General features: G+C 43.6%; 2 protein-coding genes across 5 annotated transcripts in view; one reads left to right on the top strand and one right to left on the bottom strand.

Annotated features, from left to right (window-relative positions):
- Positions 1-1,729: 1,729 nt before the first annotated feature.
- Positions 1,730-19,410, top strand: HBP1 (HMG-box transcription factor 1). Of its 3 annotated transcripts, none has more exons than XM_068669759.1 (11): positions 1,730-1,882; positions 5,430-5,622; positions 6,758-6,992; positions 8,185-8,317; positions 9,080-9,191; positions 9,305-9,417; positions 9,744-9,900; positions 10,463-10,607; positions 12,955-13,284; positions 16,480-16,621; positions 18,298-19,410. In XM_068669759.1, exons 1-11 carry the CDS (start codon positions 1,868-1,870, stop codon positions 18,313-18,315), a joined length of 1,593 nt encoding a protein of 530 aa, XP_068525860.1. In that variant the 5' UTR covers positions 1,730-1,867; the 3' UTR covers positions 18,316-19,410. The 3 variants fall into 3 exon arrangements, with proteins under 3 accessions (XP_068525860.1, XP_068525861.1, XP_068525862.1); XM_068669760.1 differs by having other exon boundaries at positions 1,820-1,882; positions 5,434-5,622; XM_068669761.1 differs by lacking the exon at positions 1,730-1,882 and adding an exon at positions 5,150-5,169.
- Positions 19,244-20,396, bottom strand: part of COG5 (component of oligomeric golgi complex 5) — a 180,265-nt gene continuing 179,112 nt past the window's right edge. For both annotated transcript variants that reach the window (XM_068669755.1, XM_068669756.1), the window contains one exon: positions 19,244-20,281. In XM_068669755.1, the coding sequence (XP_068525856.1) occupies positions 20,167-20,281 (115 nt within the window). In that variant the 3' untranslated portion in view covers positions 19,244-20,166. The remainder of the gene's footprint in view (positions 20,282-20,396) is intronic.

Here is a 20,396-nt window from a genome sequence, read left to right as displayed (position 1 = left end):
AAATACGTTTCCATTTGGGTAGAAAAATCACATAGTGGGGTGGAAATGAGGTTAATACCACAACAATGTATTAACCTTTAGGCCGACACTGTTTTTCTGAGGAATCCACTGGACCTGGAAACAGGATTTTGTTTCTTCCACAGGCACTTGATCTGGCCTGTGTATGTTTCTCTTTTCCCAGTGTGGTAGAAAGGGATTCCTCGAGGAGTAAACAGGGAGTTTTACCTTCCAAGTGGCTGTACCACAATCTTAGTAGCCTCTTGGCAGAGCGGAGACATCTGTGTATACAGGTCTTCTGCCAAACCTCAATCTGGAAATGCAGGGTCCACGGTAAATTTTATGTGAAATAAAAAAAGCAGCAGCTTGGGCCTCTCCCCAAACAGCCTAAAGGTTGTTTAGACATATACAGGAGATCAAAAGGGAAGGGGAGGAAGGAAAACAGCTTTAAAGTTAATTTTATTGTAGAGTGGTGTAAAGATGATTCCTGATTTACCACTTTTCAGTTTATTAAAACATATTTTAGAGAGAGGATGCTGTATAAGTTCTCTTATATAAAGATCTACCAGTTACTTAGGAAGAGCCTTAATTCTAGATACAGGGAAAACCTGAGGTTGTGGGATGTTGAGTTGGACAGTCAGTATTATAAAAAGCAGTCTAGTTTCTTCATAGCTGAGACTCAGCATTAATTTTCAGCTTTTTCCAGAGGCATGTGTTCAAATCGCGATGTTTTCAAGTAGGGAAAATGATCAGTAAAGAGCTGTTTTGTTGGGTAATGGAGCACCAGAGCTTTTTTTTGGTTAAATTCCCTCGGAGTGATTTCTGATTTCAAAGTATCGCCTCCTGGAGAAACCAAATCTCAGAGAGTCCAGACACTGCACGCTGTGTGCGCTTTGGTACTGGATGTAATTCCAGGGTGTGATTTTGTGATTATTTTTATTTTTCACCCCGTTGCATAACCCCCTGGACGTTTGGTAACGGCACCAACAGCCTCCCCCTGGCGGCCGCCGCCAGCACACCCCAGCCCACGGGGCTCTATAGGTAAGCGTGAGTCATTATTTACATGGGAATAGCTCGTTTATTTTTGTATTTATTTTTGCTTGCTTGACCAACTAAACGCCAGGACTGCTGTAGAGCCTACATTAAACTGCGACAACGGCTCCAGTGCGTGATTTAAGGCACTTTTATGTGACCGGGGTGGCGTTGAAAGCAGCGCACTGAGTTAATTTTCTCGGGAAATCCCGAATTTACGAAATTTTGGCCATCTCCACGGGTTGTTTTAAATATAATTTATTTCGGAGCTGTGCACGGACGTGTCACGCCGGGCCGCAGGAGGCCATCGCCAGCCCGTTTGGTGTGCTAACCGAGCGGGCTGTGCGGTGTTGGTGATGCCGCTGTAGGCGCGGGGGAGCTGTGAGGCGCTGAGGCAGCGGGGGGCGGCGGGGCCGGCCGCCATCTCGGGGCCGGGCGCGGTACACGTGTCCCTCAGCGCCTTGTTTACTATCGGCAGGGCGCCGCGCGGGGCACGCTGGGGGCTGTCGTTCTTCACCTGCACAACTTGGCCGGCGGCTGCCGCGGCTAAGACTACAGCTCCCAGAATGCCTCGCAGCGAGCCAAGGATGGGATTAGCCAATCGCGGCGCTGTCTGAGCGTGATTGACGCGCGGCGCGGTGCAATCAGCTGTGCAGGATAGTCAAAACATGTCCGCCCTCCGGGCGGGATCCTGATGGACAGGCCGCTCAGCCAATCGGAACCGGGGACACGTTGAGCAACGCCGCCTCCAACCAATCAACGACCGAGCCTGGTCAGCACGGGGCGGGACTGCGCGGCGGGGACTCGGCGGGGGGGGGAAGCTGAGGGGAATTCGGTAATGGCGACGGGTCTGGTAAGTGCCGCCAACTGCGGGGCTGCCGCTGCGGGCGGCCGGCGGGGCTCGGAGGGGGGCGGCCGGGGCTTGGCGGGCTGCGGGGGGGTGGCGGCGGCCGCGGGCGGCGCTGAGGAGCCTGCGGAGCCCTCATCGCGGCAGCCGCGGGCGGGCGGCCCGCTGTTGTTTACCCCGCTCCGTGCCTCGGCCGCCCGGCGGCGCCGGGACGGTTCCGCGGCGCCGGGCTGAGCCCCGAGGGGCGCCTCCACAGCGCCGGCTGCCTCTCAGGGCGCTCCAGCGGCAGCGCCAGGCTGGAAAATGCCCTCGAAGCCCCTTCCCCGGCCCCTTTTCCCCTTCCTCAGGGGCCGGCGGTTCGGCACGGGCTGGGGGAGGGAGCGCGGGCGGCTCCTCGGCAGGGGGGAGGCGGCTGCGGGGGAAGAGGAGCGGAGGGGAGAGGGGGAAAAAGGGGGGAGAGGGGAGAAAGGAGGGGGGGGGCTGCCCCCCCCGGGCTGTTACGCAGTTGTGAATGAATGGGGCCTTGCGCGCATGCGCGCTGCCGGCGGGGAGTTTATAAACAAGGGCAGCGGCCAGGCGGGGTCACGTGGTGTGTGCGGGGGGGGGGGGGGGTGCTCGGCTGGGCTCGGCAAAGTTCGGAAGGGATCGGAAAGGTTCGGCCGGGCTCGGCTCGGCAACGCTCAGCGGAGGTCGGAAGGGCTCGGCTGGGTTCGGGAAGGCTCGGCGAGGTTCGGCTGGGCTCGGGAGTGCTCGGCAAGGTTCGGCTGGGCTCGGCTCGGTGTCGCTCGGGAAAGTCCGGCGGGGCTCGGCCGGGCTCGGCTCTCCTCACGAAGCCGTCCCGCCCAGCCCCCCCCCCCCCCCCCGCTCCTCTTTTAACGGGAATTATTTTACCCTTGGCCCTTCCGAAATGGAAGTAGCTCCCCGTAGCCAATAGGATCTTTTTTAGTATTCCCATATTTTCTTCCTAACGTCAGGAAGGGACTCGTTTTACAGCGCGGGTGCCCGTTATCAAACCCGTTGGGCTGTGAGGGAAGCTTTCCGCCAGCGGTCTCAGCGCTGCGTGGCGCCCCCACCCAGCACATTTCACAACAGCCTCGCGAAAACTGAACCAAAAAAAGGCCGTGCGAGCTAATCCATGACCGTTCCCTTGACGTTTCAAAACACCGAAAGGCCAAGGCCCAGGCAGGAAGCACACGCTGTTCAAAACAGCCTTTAATTGGGCAGAAAAAAATACCCAACTCTGCTTTTCTTCCTTTGCATTCGTTTGCTTGGGTTTTTTTGGCTCTTACATATGGGTGGCTTTGGTTTAGAAAAGTCCTCGAGCCTTGGAAGCCTGAGTAATTCCTCAAGTGGAGCAGGCAGCTTTCCCCTCACAGCTGCCCTTCGCTGTGGTGCCAGCACAGGTGTGCTCAAACCTGGCAGGTCCTGAAGAGGGGGAAACGTTCCCAAAACAACCCAGCGCCTTTGTTTTGGCAGGAGGAGGAGAAAGGAAGGGAAAAAAAATAGAAGGAAAAGCAAGGCAGATGGTGGGGGCGGGGGGAAGGACACGGACAAGCCAGAAAAACAAGGAGTGGCTTTGTGGAGCTGGCTACTTGGAGATGGTCAGCGAGGTCCTGGCCTGCAGTACTGAGGGCTGGGTTTGCTGTGCAGAAATGACTTTCCACTTGTTATTCTGTATTTTTACCGGTGGGTGACAGAAGAACAAACTGCATTAAAGATGCTGCTAGAGGTGAAACACGCAAACCATTGCTGGTGTATTAGAACACACTCCCATTTCTCTTCCTTCCCTCCTCCACCTCTTTCAAATCAGAATTGTGCCATCGTGGCTTTATAGTAGTGACATTTCAGTAGTACTTACCATCTCTTTTATTCTTGGAATGTGACTTTATGTGCTTTTTGTGTATATTTAAGAGAAAATGGTTAGAAATTTCCAGTAAGAGCCTTGACACTGCTGCTCTCAAACTGTCCTTGACACTGCTGTGGCTGTTTGAAATAGCACATGCAGTTGCTGTTTTCTGAGCCAGGCTTACGTTGCCTTGTGTACCTTTGAAATTTCCCCCACATCTCCATAACTGTGCTGGGATGGCCCAGGGAAGGGCCAGGTAGGTTGGGAAAGGTCAGGATGTAAGGCAGGGGTGGCACCAAATCGAGCCACGTAGGTGACAGGCTGCAAAGTGAACAAAACAGATTCTTGGAACGAGCGAAAACAGAGAATCCTGTTAGTGCTGGCTATACACACACAATACTTTTAAATTGTTTATTAAAATAAAGTGGTTTTCATTAATTATTATCTCAGGGCCTTTATGCAATACAGCAGGGGAACTTGTAGGGTGGTAGGCTTACTGCTTCACATGAAGGGACTGGCTTTTAGCTGTTGTTAGCTGTTTGTGTTTCCCTATCGGGGTGCACATAGAGGTCATGGTAGGCCACTGAGCTTTTCTTCGTTACCAGGCTGCATTTTTTGCTGTTTTGTGAGGGACTATTACTTTTCCAATGACGCTTTGTTAAGGTAGAAAGTAATAGTGTTATGGTAGCTTTAATTCATCACCATCTGAAAACAAAACCACACCAGTATATAACCAAATGAATACAGACCGGATAACCTTGTTTGTCAGCGTTTAGAGACAGTGCTAGTACGGAATAATCACAGTTCTCTGGCTGTTGAAGATAATTCAAAGGCTTGCTGTTGGTGTAAATGTTACAGTACTGAGATTTGGGGAAATGAAACTGCAAAAAGTCTAGTGGTGGCTTTCTTTTGTTTCCTTTTGCAACCCACTTTGCGACGTTAGCAGTTAAATGTGTCTGAGGCTACAGCAGGAGCTGAAATCAGCGCGGGGCGCGCAGGGCAGTGGAAAGGCCCCTGCAGATACTCCAGCAGGGAGAAGGGGGGCACGATGCTAAATGGCACAGGAGACTTGCTGGTGAAAGGCTGAGTCAAGCATCCTCTTTCCTCCGGTCTTCGTTTGCAAGAGCTGTGCCCCTGCTGCCCAGGTCCTGAGGTGCATCTTGCCTCTAGCAGAGCTTGAGCTTGAGCAGTTTGGGGCTGGCCACCAGAGCCAGGCACAAGGGGCCCCTGGGGCCAGCAGCTGACTCAGAAGGAGCAGCCCCAGCATCATCAGGGTGATCTATGAGGGGCCAGAGGGCTGCCGGGAACTGAGAAAGCGAACGTCACGCCTGGCTTGTAGGAAGGAGGAGGATGCGGGGAAGCTGCCGGCTGGGCAGGCGAACCCTGGCCAGCAGGAAGGCGGGGGAGCAAAGCCTCCTGAAAACCACAAGCCCCCGCTCACAGGAGGGTGAGCAGGAACAGCCAGCGTGGGCTTACCAAAGGCAAATCGCATCTGGGCCCCTTCTGTGGGGGGCTGAGTGGCTCGGTGCGCAGCGAGCGCTGTTTACGTGGGCTGTGGGAGGGTTGGGGAGGCTGGGACGCAGCACTCACAGGCTGTGGCAAGGCAAGTTCCAGCCACACGCAAGCAAACAAACTCCTTCCAGCAGGAGCTCTGCTGTAGCGCTTAATTTAGGTGTACACAAGTATTTAACCTTTGTCTCTTTGAAGTCAGATACTTTGGAGCATCCTAACATGGTGTGGGAAGTGAAGACAAACCAGATGCCTAATGCAGTTCAGAAGCTGCTCTTGGTAGTGGACAAGAGAACTTCAGGGATGAATGACTCACTGGAGTTGCTGAAGTGTAATGAAAACCTGCCCTCTTCTCCTGGATACGCGTCCTGTGATGAGCACATGGAACTCGGTAAATGACGTGGCTCTCAGAAGAAGCCAATTCTGAAGCTTTTTTGGTTGCAGTTTTCCTATGGTGAGGTTACTGGGAGCTGACTGAGGTTTCTGACTGATCTTTGACTTAGGTAGGGCAGGGAACGTGACAGTGCAGTGTGACGTCGGAAAGTTTACTATCACTTTTCCCTGTAACCTATTTCCAGCTCTGACACACTGGCTTGTTGACTTAAATGTGTTCTTTGAACTTCGAGCTGCAAGTTTCTGCTCCTAATTTCCAGAGGAGGCTTTTTTTTTTTTTTTTTGGCACAAGAATAACAGCTCAAGAGCTCCTCCTAAAGGGAAATTATGTTCCTTTAGATCAACTCCAAATAGAGATTCTGGGGTAGAAGAACATTTAACATCAGTTCTTACCTACTGGAGAAAAATAGTGTGCACATTAGAAAGGATTGATATGATCCATGAAACATTAACACATTTAATTGAAGTCATAAAGTAATTAAGAATAATGATACTAAGTCACGTGACAGTATGTGACAGCCTTCTGATATTAAGTTGAGCTCCCCTCTGTTATCCTGTACAGCACGTGAAATACATAGATTATTGATAGGAATTCACCCCTACCAGGCTGCATACCCAGCTTTCACCATTTCTGAGCTTTTAGGTTCCAGTTGACTGGTGGAAGCCTGGGAAATCTCACCCTTTGCAGTCTCAAACCTTGATTATTTTTAGTGACATACCTGTAAGAACAGAGTAACTTAGTTGGCTTTTGCCGAAACATTTAGTATTTTAGTGAAACATGTTGCCGTGTGCAGTATTCTGACTAGTAATTCTGGTAGAATTCTAGTAAACTAGTCAATCCAGTAAAAGGATTTATTTCCATGTTACCAAGGCAGTATTTTTATCTAGAGCTGCTTGATATTTTTCTTACAATGATTGTTTGAATGTATAGGAGACTAGAGATAGGATTATTCTTGTGCATGTATTTCTGTAAGTGTTACAAACAGGGTTTGTAAACTGTTGGCAGTTGTGAGATGAAGGAAGCAAATAATTGTATTTTCTCAAGTTTGGTTTTGATCTTTATTTGCAAGATTCAGTGTCAACTAGTGCTTACCAGTATGTATAATTATGGCAATTTGTGCCTTTGTTTGCAGACGATCTTCCTGAGCTACAGGCTGTGCAGACAGATTCTACCCCACCTGCGCTTTTCCAGCTTGGTGCCGATGTTTCACATCAGGAGTGTTCGAGGCCTTCATGGAACCAACATACCTCAAGCAGCGATTCGGAGAGTGCTTACTCGTGTGAGAATGGGGTGAACTGGTTGACAGAACTAGCAAATATCGCCACAAGTCCTCAGAGTCCTTTGATGCAGTGCTCTTTTTATAACAGGTACTGACATTCGTTTCAAGTTTTAGCTCCAGGATTTGTAATATTAAATCTCCAGAAACATTTCCTTCCCTCTTCACGCCCTCTGCTCTCTGACTTTGAACTGCAGACCTGTTTTTTATCTTCCTGTGCAGTAACCTCATTCCTTTCACAGACGATTACACAGGACTAGTTTCAGAGCCTGTTGCAAAAGTTTCTTAATTGCCAGCCATGAATGAGGTAGGACAGTATAAGGACGTTCCCTAACCACAGGAAGCTCAGAAATTATTGGCATCTACCTCATGTGAAGCAGCAGTTGAAAAATTAAGATGAATTTCTTGTGTTAATCTCTTAATATTTACTAGTACTAAGTAGTCGGTAATACTTACTAGTGCACTGACTTCAGGTGCTTTTTAATGAGCTAATTGGAAATCTAATGCAATGTTATTGTTTACTGTTACTGTTTCAGATGTGTTATCTGTACTTTCTGGAGGGATGGAAGAAGTGTTGTGGGATCTTAGAATTTTCCAGGCTTCACCTTTTGTTGTATGGCTTTGCTCTTAGGTTTATGATAAGAAAATGAAATGCAGTACTGTTAAAAGTATTGCACTTGGGATTTATTTGTTATGACAGCAGATGTCTCTGAGAATGGGGTATTCAGTTCAAGATATTTGTTACAATTTCAACATGGTGACAAGGAGGTGCTGCTGAGGAAGTAGTGCTGTCATTTGGGTGGCAGACAGAAGCTATGCAGCAATTATGCTAAACGTTGCCTTTGCCTGAGGTTGCACCCTTTAGTCATCCCATTTGAGTATTGTTGTGGGGGTGTTTATTTGGCGTTTGGCTCATGCAAACAGCAACATTTGTTAAAGTAAATTTGTTGTTGCTAGTGCCATTAATGCTGTCTTCTTGCTCCTTCCCAAGATTGCAGTGTAGATACAGCCACACGCATACACAGTGTCACATGCAGCGAATAGTCACCTGTGACTACAGGATATCTGCTGCTTTTGAATTAAATAATTTCCTGTACTTACCTGAATTATTAAGAGTTTTCAGTAGATATTCAAAATCTGGCAGGATATTTATATGTACAGTGATTGTGCTTTAAAATGATGAATTATGAAATCTCACTAAATAAAAACAGTTTAGAGTAATGGTAGCTAAATCTTGCATCACCTTAATCCGAAATATTTTAAAATCTATTTTTCTCTTGTAGATCATCTCCTGTTCACATAATAGCTACAAGCAAAAGTTTACATTCCTATGCACGTCCTCCACCAGGATCCTCAAAGAACGATCCCAACTTCTCCAAGAATGATTTGGATGAAACACCAGTCAGACATGAAAGGGTGAGTTGTCCCGAAACATATCTAAAATAAGTAAAGATGAATGAGCAATGAATTAAGCTTTTTGAAAAGAGAAACTTTTTTAAAAAAAGAGCTGTTAAGTTTTAGCTAGATTTTCTGATAGTTTTCATTTTAGTAAACACTGTAGGCTTATTGTACTAAGCGATAGAGTACATAGTTCTGTAGAGGAGATTCTGAGAAAGCTCTGCTTCTCTTGCTGTTCCTTCTATAGCAAGCTTCTCACAATCGTGTTACCTTGTTTGCTATCTTGAGAAGCAAGGATGTGGAGCCATATCCTTTTAGACACAAAAATTGTCAGTCCTGTTTCTCCCTTTCCTATGTATTCATGTCTGAAATTTGTCTGTTAATGACATTGTGTTTTTCCCAGCTATTTATCTAGAACAAACTTGTAGTTTTCCAGTAATCTCACTACAGAATAACCTGTGCTTTGAGTGTTTTGTGGATGACTAAGGAATGATAGGTTATAAACCACTTGTACTTTAGCCTAAGATGGGGGGCTCAGATGAGTTTCAGGGGATGAAAAATAAAAAGTTCAGGACAGCACCTGTCAAGTACAGAACATGAGAATGCTCCATTCACATTTACTGCATTCCTTGAATATTTGTCTTCGTGTTGCATTCCTATTTGTGTTAAAGGCAGGATTATGACAGAGATGCAAATTAGACAATGTGCCTAAATATGTATAGGACCAGCCCTGAAATCTCACACACTAATACATCAGCACCATTTTGCTTTTTTTTATAGGCGAATAGTGAGTCAGAATCTGGTATCTTCTGCATGTCGTCACTTTCAGATGATGATGATCTAGGATGGTGCCATTCTTGGCCCTCAACTGTTTGGCACTGTTTTCTAAAAGGTAAATAACATGCATTATTGAATAAGCATTTGTGTTTTTTTGTTTCTTTTTTTTTGTCTTTTTTACATGCAATTAATCTATTTTTTATCTTTTCCTTAAAAAAAATGTATTAGGCTCTCGTTTATGCTTTCATAAAGGCCGCAATAAAGAATGGCAGGACGTTGAAGATTTTGCAAGGTCTGAAAGCTGTGGAAAAGAGGAAAATGGCTCAGCAAGTGCCTACAAGGTAGCTGTTAGTGCATTTCAATAGCTGTAGCACAATACTTACCTTGCAATGTTACCTCTACACCTTTAATTACTATCTCTGGAAGATTTTATGCTGAGCTTGTCTAGTGCTGATCACTGCACTGTTTGATTATCTTGCTGTGAAGCAATTGAACTGAATTCATTTAAGTATGTTTTGAATGTTTTAGTATTTTATTAATTTCAGTGAGAACACCTAGAATGTTGATATTTTGTAATATACCTTAAGATGACAAATAGACACTTGCAGTATACAGAGTTGTATGCTTTTTCTGGGGTGGAAATTCTGACCTGTGTGCATGTTTACAGGGCTATGGTTCTGATGGTTTGAAGTTGATTTCTCATGAAGAAAGTATTTCCTTTGGTGAGTCAGTGCTGAAGCTGACTTTTGATCCTGGCACAGTGGAAGATGGTTTGCTTACAGTAGAATGCAGACTTGATCACCCTTTTTATGTTAAAAACAAAGGTATGCAATCCTACAAGTACACTTGGGTTTATATTACAACATTCTTAGAAAGTAGTTGCAGATTTTACTACTGCCCCATGTTGCTCGAGAAATCAATAAAAAGCAATGTTGTAGAATCAATTTACTATCTTTATCGGAAAAAAAAAAACAGAATTTGAACAAACTAAAACTGCAGAAATATTGTACATCTCTTCAGGCAAGATTTGGTCAAGTATTCAAGTGGAATGCAGGAAAACAGATAAACTGGGGGGAGAAAGGAAAGCTGTAAATAAGGGAGGCTTTTCTCTCCAACTAAACATTGAACTTCTGACGATAAAAGTTCCCAGGTTTTGATTGTTTTTGTTTTTTTTTTTTTGCTAGAGTGAGATTTTACTTTAGATAAACATAAAGTATTTGCAGTAAGAATTCCCTGAGTAAGTGTTTCTGATTTTTCTTTTGGGTGAAAGAAACTACATCAGAACACTGCTATGAAATGGTGTCATTTAGGCATATAGGATTGCTCCGGTTAAGAACTAGAGAGATTGTCTGGCCTTCTGTCTAATTTAACTCTTTACCACTTCAGGTTGGTCATCTTTTTATCCAAGCTTGACTGTGGTACAGCATGGCATTCCATGCTGTGAAATGCATCTTGGAGATCTGTGTCTACCTCCTGGACACCCTGATGCCATTAACTTTGATGATTCAGGTGTTTTTGATACATTTAAAAGGTAATTTTTGAATAAAGTGGCCTCAGCGGTTTTTATATTTAATGAGTAGGCACCTTAAGTCTACAAGAATTTGAAGCATTACGTAGAGTAAAGAGAGAATACTTCTGGTTATAGAAGATAAATGAGAGGGGGAAAATGAAGTCCAAATGATCAGGAAAGCTGTGTAGTTCTGTGCTGTGCTGAACTGCAAAGGAATTTCTTGGGGTAATTTTGCGGACCCTGCTTCTGATAGTCTAATACAAATCAGATAAAACAGCAAAGAATATATTACTTGTACAAATCCTTTAGGTGAAGTGGGGTAGGTTTCAAAAACCTGGTAGGTTTTCCGTAATAGCTTGTGTTTGCCAGCTTTTAATGCGTGCTTCAGCTGCGTACCTGAAACTGCCTGAGTAGTTCCTTAGTAACTAACGCATGTATGGCTTTAGAATACAGTGCTTTCGTGATTTGTTCTTTTCTTTGTAGATTCTGCTATTTGTGGTTCTTTCCTAATAGAGCAGTGACATCTAACTTGAAAGTTTGATTGAGGTTTGTCTTGGTTTGAGCAGGAGATTTGCCCAGATGACCTTCAGAAGTGCAGTCCAACAGAATAATTCTAAGGTTCTGAGAAAGGAAATAGGAGTACTCAAAGATTTTCCATACTATTTCGAGCTTTCTAAGTTTAGTAGAACCCATCTTTTCCTATGATGTTAGCTTCTTTTTAGCATCTGATTTTAGTCCAGTTGCTTTTTGTTATTTTTTATAAGAGAGAGAATTTTAAACGCTGTTTGCAGTTCAAGTTCTATGAGCTCTTGAAAGTTTTCATTGCGGACTAACAGTGGGTTCAAATTGTTTGAATTCACTCATTTGCTGCCTGGGCCTTTTCTTCTTACTAACTAACTCCTGTTCTTGAACTTTCTTTGTGGAGAGCTGATAGAGTCATGTTTATGTCTTACTGAAGGCATTGGACTTGTGTCTCTTTACTCACCCTGCAGCCCAGCTGAATACTGTCTGGACACTTCAAATTCCTTATCTCTGTTTTATTTTGGGGCAGAAGAGAGTAAGTCTCTGAGAAAGGAACATGCAGCAGCAGCTGTGGTTAACAGGACAGAATTAAATAACAAAATCCTGTGGCTGTGTTAGGAGGAGATTAGGAAAGCTGCTGGACTGTTTGGAGAACAGGGAGGTCCTTTCTCATTATCTTGTAAACTGGCCTGCAGGGTTGTCAGCGTTATCCCTTCTTTGTTGCTTGTTCCTTCTCCAGGAGATTTTGGTGTCAGTCTTTCAGTCTCCACCCTTGCTTTTGGTTCCATCCCACAGACGGGGCCTGCTTGCACAGATGGGTCTGGGCTGTAACTTGCAGCATTTATTTCCCTATTAGTAGTTCTGGTCTGTACTTGGAAATAAATACTTTGCCATGAATTGTTTAACTCATTCAGCAGTGTCTGACAGGAGCCTCAGAGTTACATGTGTTTATGTTTGTGGTGGGAACGTAGCATCTTAAAGTTATGGTCAAGCAGCACCTTTATAGGTGTGTTTTCCCCATAAAGCATGCTAAAGACTTCAGCCTGTGTTTCCCAGAATGATCTGCTCACACCTGGTAGTTCCTGAGGTGATAACAAGTAGTCTGTGCATCTCCTGTAGTGCTTGGAGTTTTTGGTCAACAGAAAAATAACAGTTTGTAATATTTGCAGGTCTAAGTGGTATGCAAACAACTCGTTAAGCTGTTGAAATAGCTGAAATACGGAGGGATTCTCACATTTCTGTCACTAGAGGGCAGACATTTGCCAGCTTTTAATTCAATAGTGTGCAGCGTCACGGGCTTTTAAACATGCTAAGCTTAGTGGAAGATTTGTCTGTAAAACAATTCAAACTGAATGGTCTAGAGCAGTTATTTGTACAAGAGTGTGTATTACATTGTTTATTTTAATGCAATTGTTTCGTATTTGTTACTAACATTTACACACAAGTGAACTCAACACCTGTTCTCCCCAGAGCAGCTGTCACTTTCGGTACCTATCGTGCACTGACCAGACATGGGCTGCAGTCAGGGCAGTTGCGGAAAGAAAACAATTTACTTCAAAAGATTGTGAAATCTGAAGACAGTGTATAACTAATCACTAGACAGTTGGGGAGTTGGCAGTACCCAGCAGACCGTGTAAAGCAGCAGCTCAGTGTCACTTGGAAAAAGCGTTAGCTCATCTGCCAGACTCTTTTTCTTCACTTGCATCTGCATCGAGCACAAACTCAAAGCACAAATTCACCCAAAAGATCCCAGACTACTAGATAGCACAGCTGGAGAAAGAGCAGCTCTCTAGGGCTTGTACCTACAAAATGCTGGATCATTTCATAAGATGTCTTTTTCTTCTAGTTATGATTTTACACCAATGGATTCCTCTGCAGTTTATGTGCTCAGCAGCATGGCTCGCCAGCGTCGCGCTTCTCTGTCTTGCGGAGGATCAAACAATCAAGATGCTGAGAGATCCGAGTGCAGTACTAAAAACTGTGTGTCTACTGCATCAGCACATCTTTCCTCCAGTTCTTTGTACAGCAAAGCTGGCAAAAGCCACAGCTCAGGGACTGCAAGTACTGTGAGTGCCACTTCTCCAAACAAGTGCAAAAGACCAATGAATGCCTTCATGCTTTTTGCCAAAAAATACAGAGTTGAATATACTCAGATGTATCCAGGGAAAGACAACAGGTAATGGTATAAAAGCGTGTTGGTTTTTTTTTGATTCTGCTAGCTCACCAGAAACAGATCTTAACCCTGACAGCACGTTGGTAAATTTTCCGTGCCCTAAAAGCGCTGAAACTTGCAGGAAGTCGTATGTCTTTGTGTCTGGGGGGAGGGTGCTTGGTTTGTTCTTTCGTTTTTACAAAGATGTTTGTTATGTGGATATTGAATCTGAATGTTTTATGCTAGTTATGCCTATGTAAATGTAAACTAAAACACTTGAATGCGCACCCATCTTAAAATCAGACTTTTAAAAATGTATATAACATGAAAAATGTTACCATAAACATTTCATTTCATATAAAAATCCTAGTGCTGAATCTGGCGAAAGTTAAAAGCTGGCAGGGCTTTGAGAGGGCTTTGGGTATTCCATCCTGTTCTGGTGGGGAGGCTGTAACTGCTGCTGAGAAACAAAACCCTGCCGTACAAAGAGCCCTTCCCTAAATTCCAGCCGGTCTTGTGTGTGCTGGCTGCGATGTTCCACAGTGTTTGTCATAACCTCAGTGAGGCAGATCTGTTATCCTCAAATTCTTTGCAACTGTAAGCGAGAAATCAGATAAAAGACAGCCAGGAAAATTGATGATTACTTAATTAAAATGCTGATTTTAAATGGGTGCAGTGAACTGGAGCCGCAGCTGGATGGATGTGGAAATAGTTTGAATATTTCAGTGAGAAAGTTTATGAAGGAAAGTGGTGCGAGTTACGAGTAAGCTTCAGAGTACGCTGCTCCCTTCTTCCTTTGAAAGCACTTTCTTGGCACCCATAAAACACAAAATAAATCATTGAGAGTTTGATAATTGGTTTTATAGGCATTCAGCTACTGTTGCTTACGTGTTGCTGGGGCGTTCATTAATTGGGCTGCTCGGAGGCAGCTGTCATGCTTTGAGAATGCACGTGTGTGGTTTTCAGATTACTGAGGAGATCTTAGAGTTGGTTTTATGTAGTCCCCACTTCTTACACTGGAATGCTCACATTTATTACAGCATTTTGTGTTTATGGATATGAGAAAGGACAAAACTCGAACAGTTCTGAGTTAAACTGCCTGTTCAGAGATAAAGTGGCTCAAGACACGTCACGAAGATAGTGAGCTGCAAGCATTCAAAGCACATTCACATCATGCTACAGTCCGTAAGGGGACTTCAGCTGTTGTTAGGCTATTCCAGATACTCTAGTTTCGTCTCCAGATACTCTTACTGTAGCCATAATGTGTGTGTTCAGAAATACTTGAGTAATTTGAGGCCGTGTACATTTTAAAGATAAACCCCCTAAACTGTGTTTTAACAGTCTCTGTTAATGCCGAACATAATTACTGAGTGAACTTGAGGCATTCTCCAGTTCTGTTTTACAACTCCTTGTGAGTTAACTGCAGTACGAGGGCTTGCATCCTCCATGGTAGTGCATTGCTAAAATGTTGTTGGGCTCCTTCCCAGCCTCGTAAGAGGAAAAAGGCAGTGTACAGGGCGTGATGAAGTTCTGATGAGGTGCAAGTAGGGTCAGTTCATTCTTGTTTCTGATCAGGAGATATAGGTCTCAGTTATGGCAGTAAAATTTCTCTGTATGCATTTTGCTTCGGTCTCAGCAGTTCACTCACAGAAACATCTCCTTGGAGAAACGAAGCTTTTTGTTTCCGTTAGATTCTGCAAGCTTTCTGAAATACACAGATCTGTACTCACTGCTTGTGCCTCGGTGCAGCTTGGCTGTGGAGGTACTATTTTATTGTGTGTTTGAAATACAAAGATTTCAGATGCTTCACGTTCATTTGTTAATGCAGGGCCTTTTTCAGCCAACCTCGCTCTGGTCACAGTGTTCTTTCCTGGGAGGGTGAGTGGCCCACTACAAAATCTTGACAAAACCAGATGCTGGTGCTGTCGGTGTGCCTCCAGATACTGCCAAAACATGAAAACCTGCTAATTAAACCGCGTGTATTTCCTTCTAATGGCAAACCAAGCATACTGGTTCTTGCTTTGGGACTTGGTGTCAATGGGGTCTGGTTGCTGCTGGAAGGGTTTGCTCTGAGGAGTCCCCAGAGCATTTGACAGCCTGGGCTTAGCAGTAGTATCCTCACCATGCTCCCTTCAGGCTCTGGGCTTGTAAAAGCCTGACCAGTGCCACGCGGTATTTTGGGATTAAAACGCGTTTTCTTGAGGGCGTGGTGCAGAGCAGCCTTCTTCAGACTTGCCATGTGTGAAACGCTGTGGAAGTGGCTGATGGCACTGCTGGCTTCTGTCAGAAGGCTGTGAGCAGCTTCACTGCCAGCAGGGAAACTGAGATCGGAAAAAGCAGATTGCTTGCAGTTGCACACCCCTTTTTTCTTAAAAGTGGTCGTGCAGCCTTCATTACTGTAAGCTGAAGCCAAAGCACACCTACCCGGGAGCTTCACAGTTGTTGCTAAAGCAGTGATGGTTTATAGAGGTCGTCATTGAGCCAAAGGATGGCATTCGCATTTTAATAGAATATTGATCCAACAGTTAAGCAATATGGCGTGATGATGTGGGGAAACACTGTCCAAAGGTCGTCAAGTTTGTAAGGAGGAGGAAAAAATTCATTCAGCTTTTGGAAGTGACAATGGGTGTGTTAGAACAAACGGTTCTTCCTGCGTAGGAACGTTAGCACGGGAACTTACCAGTATGTTCTGCCCACTCGTGTTCTCCCCAGCACGGATTAAAAGGGGAGAAAGCTACACGGATCTGTTAAATAGACCCAGGGATTTGCAGTTAATCAAATCTTTGTTTGGCTGAGGTCATGTTCAGATCATTGCCCTAATTATTAGAGAACATATTTTCAGCAAAGCTGCCAGATAATCGTGTAACATGAAAGTAGAGCAAAGCAAATGTGAACTACCATGTGGCGGGGGTTCGCATCAAGCTGATTTTTTAACATTCCTATTCTGCTGGCTTGTGCAAGTTGCTGTGTACTCAGATAGACGCCCTTGGAAATTTTAGAAAGTGCATTGACCCGTGCTCAGCGAACACACAAGTCTCAGCTGTTAACTGAAAAAAAGAAGTAGGAGAAGATGATCAGAAACGTGGTTGTTTAAAAAAAAATGTTTTTGTTTGTTTTTTTGTTTTTACACTTTTGCTTTTTTAAAGGGCTGAGATAAAGGAAAATGAGGGTATTTCTACAATCCTGTACTGACCACAGTCTACAACATTTCTCTTGCAGAGCCATAAGTGTGATACTTGGTGACAGGTGGAAGAAAATGAAAAATGAAGAAAGACGGATGTACACACTAGAAGCCAAGGCCTTGGCGGAAGAACAGAAACGTTTAAATCCTGATTGTTGGAAACGAAAACGAACAAATTCTGTATGTTCTCTCAAGCTGTTTTTTTCATTATGCAGTTACATCTGCTCATATGGTAGCTACAGAGTTTTCTGCTTGTTCAAGATATGTTCTGCTGTCTCCGCCTTTTCTTGGTAGACCAAACCTTCATTTTCATTCCCACGTTGTGTAACCTGCTCTGGGGCACTTGGCAGGAGACAGAGAGGAGACGGTCTGTCTCTGGGAGCTTGTGAGAGTTCTCTGAACTCTCTTGGCCTGAAAGCGAGCATCCTTGTGAAATACAGAGGAAGGGAGTGACCTCTTGGTTGAAGTAACTGAATTTGAGGTTGTATGTAAAATAAATCTGTCAATTTCTCCAAAACCACTAAAACCTCTACAGAGTGCTTCTCTGTTGTGATTCAGTCATATCACATTCTCCTTTTTCTTCAGTAAAAGCTTTTTCTTTACCACTTTTTTTAAACCCTTAATTTTTATCAGCATGTATGAAATCATTGAGAGAAAAAAGTCTATTATTTTTTCTTTAATCACTTTCATTTGTTATGCTTTAGTTGGAAAATACAGTAGATAATTCTTGTGCAGGAAAGTAAGTTTTTTCCACTTGTAAGAAGCCCATCAATTTAAGAGTTTGCAGCAGTGTTGTTAGTAGTTGGTGGATGCATTAGGTAAGATGAGGGCTTTCAGGCTAACCTGCAGGTTCAGACAGGCAAGTAAGTTGGAAGGAAAGGTCCTGTGAGGTGTACTGAGCACCGTTCAGCAGCCCTTTTGTGCCTTTTATAGCATATTCTTGGAATTTATTGCATTTTATGGAAGCATCACGTGTGTTGTGGGCTTGACAGGTCTAAGATTTTGATCCTCAAATTGCCACCTTTTATTTTCACATGAAAATGAGTTTATTTTCTCAAGACCATGTGCAAGTGCTGCTATAAGACTGAATAAGAAATGCTCCAACTCCAAGTTCCTTCTTCACTGCTGTACATAATTTGTGCTGAGCTTTCTGTCCCTTGTCACAGAAGGTTTCAGCGAATCCCAGCTGCTAGGAACAAGCTGTTTTTCTGTTCACTGTATCATCCCAGATGTTGCACTGCATCTTATTTTCATCTACAGTGACAGCCCTGTGTGTTTCATGTGGTTTTAGTTAGAATAACTATTTATTAATACTGTTTTTACGCTTCTGGAGTCTTGGGCATTGGCCTGTGAGCTCAAATGTTCTTCACACTTGCACCTCTGAGCTTCAGGGAACACGGTGGGTGTGCTGGTGTATAATTGAGAGGAATATTGGGGTTGGCCTCAGCAGAATGTGTTTCTTACCCACTACAGTAGGAGTTTCCCTGTTGTCGCAGGGCCTTTGGGCCGAGATAATAGGATCTGTGGAACCTATTACCTCGGTGTTATACAACAGCAACAGCAGGAAATAAGTTGTTTAATTGTTTTTCGCGAACTAAGCATTTCATTCACAGCTTGGTTCCTTTTCCAAATAACAATAGTTGACTCCACGCTGCAACAATGAAGTCTGCTTGGTTTTCTGATGACCAGGGGATAAAATCATCTGGTCTGGCCTTCTCTTTTCTTCTGAGTAACTGACCAAGGATTATAAGTACCTGTAGCTCTCAAAATAAGTGTTTGCTACCTTTAAGATAATGGCTATTTCCCTTTGATTGGTAACTGCTGACTTGTTTTTCTCCTCTCTTCTCCATTCTCAGGGCTCACAACAGCACTAAGCCAGGATTTTGCTGTTAACTCTCTTTACAACATGGCTGTTGCTTGATGGCAAGAAGACGCAAGATCAAGGTCTTACTATTTGTTGTGAATTTGTGTGACCATAAAATATTGGCACCATCAAGTCAGAAATGAGGTAGTAGGAGTGCAGATTTGCTTTTTTACAATAGAACATTAAGTAAGCTAAAACTATCAACATTTTAAACCAAATTGCCTTATTTTTCTTCCAAACTTCATATATGTATCAGGTAATATAGGCTTGAAAATGGATATCCTGTGGTGCTAAAGTACTTTAGAAAGAGGCGAAGGAGATGTGTATAAATGTTTATTTTTAAAAGAAAATGTACAAAAAAGGGGAATTTTAAAATACGTAACAGCTGTTTCTATACATTGATTCTTATTGCTGATTCCTATGTATTGCACAACCATATTATTAATTACGATTCTCGGATCTGGGAGTTTCTGAAGTGGCAAAACGAAGCGTCAGCCTGGCGCCTTCCCAGTCCGCCCAGATGCCAACACGTTGCCGGGCCGTGGTAAATGGAGAGCGTAGTGTGATGTAGCACGGGAGCCGCTTCTTGGCTTGCCATCTATAAACCCTGAGTCCACGAGTGAGATGTGTTTGCACCCGCTGGCAGTAGCAGGAGCTGTTCTTTCCGATGGAAGCAATGGCCCAGACCAGGATGAAATGAACGAATAGCATTATCTCAAGAAAAATGGTGCTGTCGATATTGTCACCATCATAGTTTTAACTTTGTGTTTTGTCTTTGCCACATACTCTCCAATATTTTATTTTGCCATAAGACATCTTTGTGGTGGGGGCAAACTTTGCACTTAACTATACGTGCAACACTTGCACTTTACTTTTTTTCCTCCAACTGTCTAAAATTAGAGCAGCTGCAGTAGGATTACAATTGCTTCTGCTGTGAACTTTTACAATCATGGCTTTTCATGTACTAAACAGCTGTGTGTTTCTTTTTTTTTTTTTAAATCACAACTGTAAATTTCAGTTTATGACACGTCTACAAGATGTTGCCCCTAAGATTTTTGCACACTATATTCTTGTATATTATTTCAAATAAATTCATTTAAAATTCGGTGTTGTGTATTTTGTAAAACGAAGACAGGTTGTTACGTCAGCCCTACACAGATTAGCAAATTCTGCGTGAAAGTCTGCTTCACAAGGACCCATCCTAAGTATATTTTGATGCTTTGCTGTTAGGAAGCTGCTGAAGAATCTTAAATACTGAATTCACGATTGGATAGTCAATGTTCTTTATTACACTTTGAGCCAGAAGAGAGTTGAAATCAATATAAATTATTCTCAAGTGACAGCAGTGCAATAGCAAATGATTTTATGTTAGTTGTAAGTATTTTTCCGTGTGTTAAAATTAGTAATTTTTAGATAGAAACTGATGATTCTAGCATTTCAAAAGCACAATTTTCTGAATAAGGCTAAAATGCATCCAACTCCTTAAAACTATGCTTATAGGAAAAGAGCTACTTCCTTATTTGACATATTCAGCAATTATACTGTAATATTTGAGTATGTTCTAATTTTAAACCTTTCTAAATTCAAAAGGAATGCTGGAGTATGATTCATTTTTATTAGATGTAGATGTACAGCACATAAAAATGGTACAGTTTCATAACATTTGTGTATAAATAAGTTCCTATAATGAGAAGGTAAAGCAAGAAGAGAGGAATTTCACAGGAAATAGGTAAACACGTCTCATTGTAAAGCTTCTGATATTTGGAAGTAATTTACATTAACCCCAAGTATCCCTGTGGCACCAAAGGCTCATGACTGCATTGCTGTCCAACGTCTTACTCTGAGAGTTGCCCAGATGCTGTCACTGGAGGGTTGACATCGCTTTCTGCAGCAGCTGGACCATGATGGGATAGACAGGAGCAAACTCCTTTCCTTCTCGCGTTCTTACTGATTGAACGTATGCTTCCAGTGCGCCTCTAAAAAAAACAGCAAAGTAGTTAAAGCAATAAAATAGTGTGCTATAAAAAGTTCGAGATCGGAAATTAAAAACTTTTTTCCCCTACTGAAGAATTTTACATGTCTGTGTGGAAG

This window comes from Anas acuta, chromosome 1 (assembly GCF_963932015.1).
Source record: "Anas acuta chromosome 1, bAnaAcu1.1, whole genome shotgun sequence".
Taxonomy (NCBI): Eukaryota; Metazoa; Chordata; class Aves; order Anseriformes; family Anatidae; genus Anas; species Anas acuta.
This window is presented reverse-complemented; position numbering and strand designations above follow the sequence as displayed.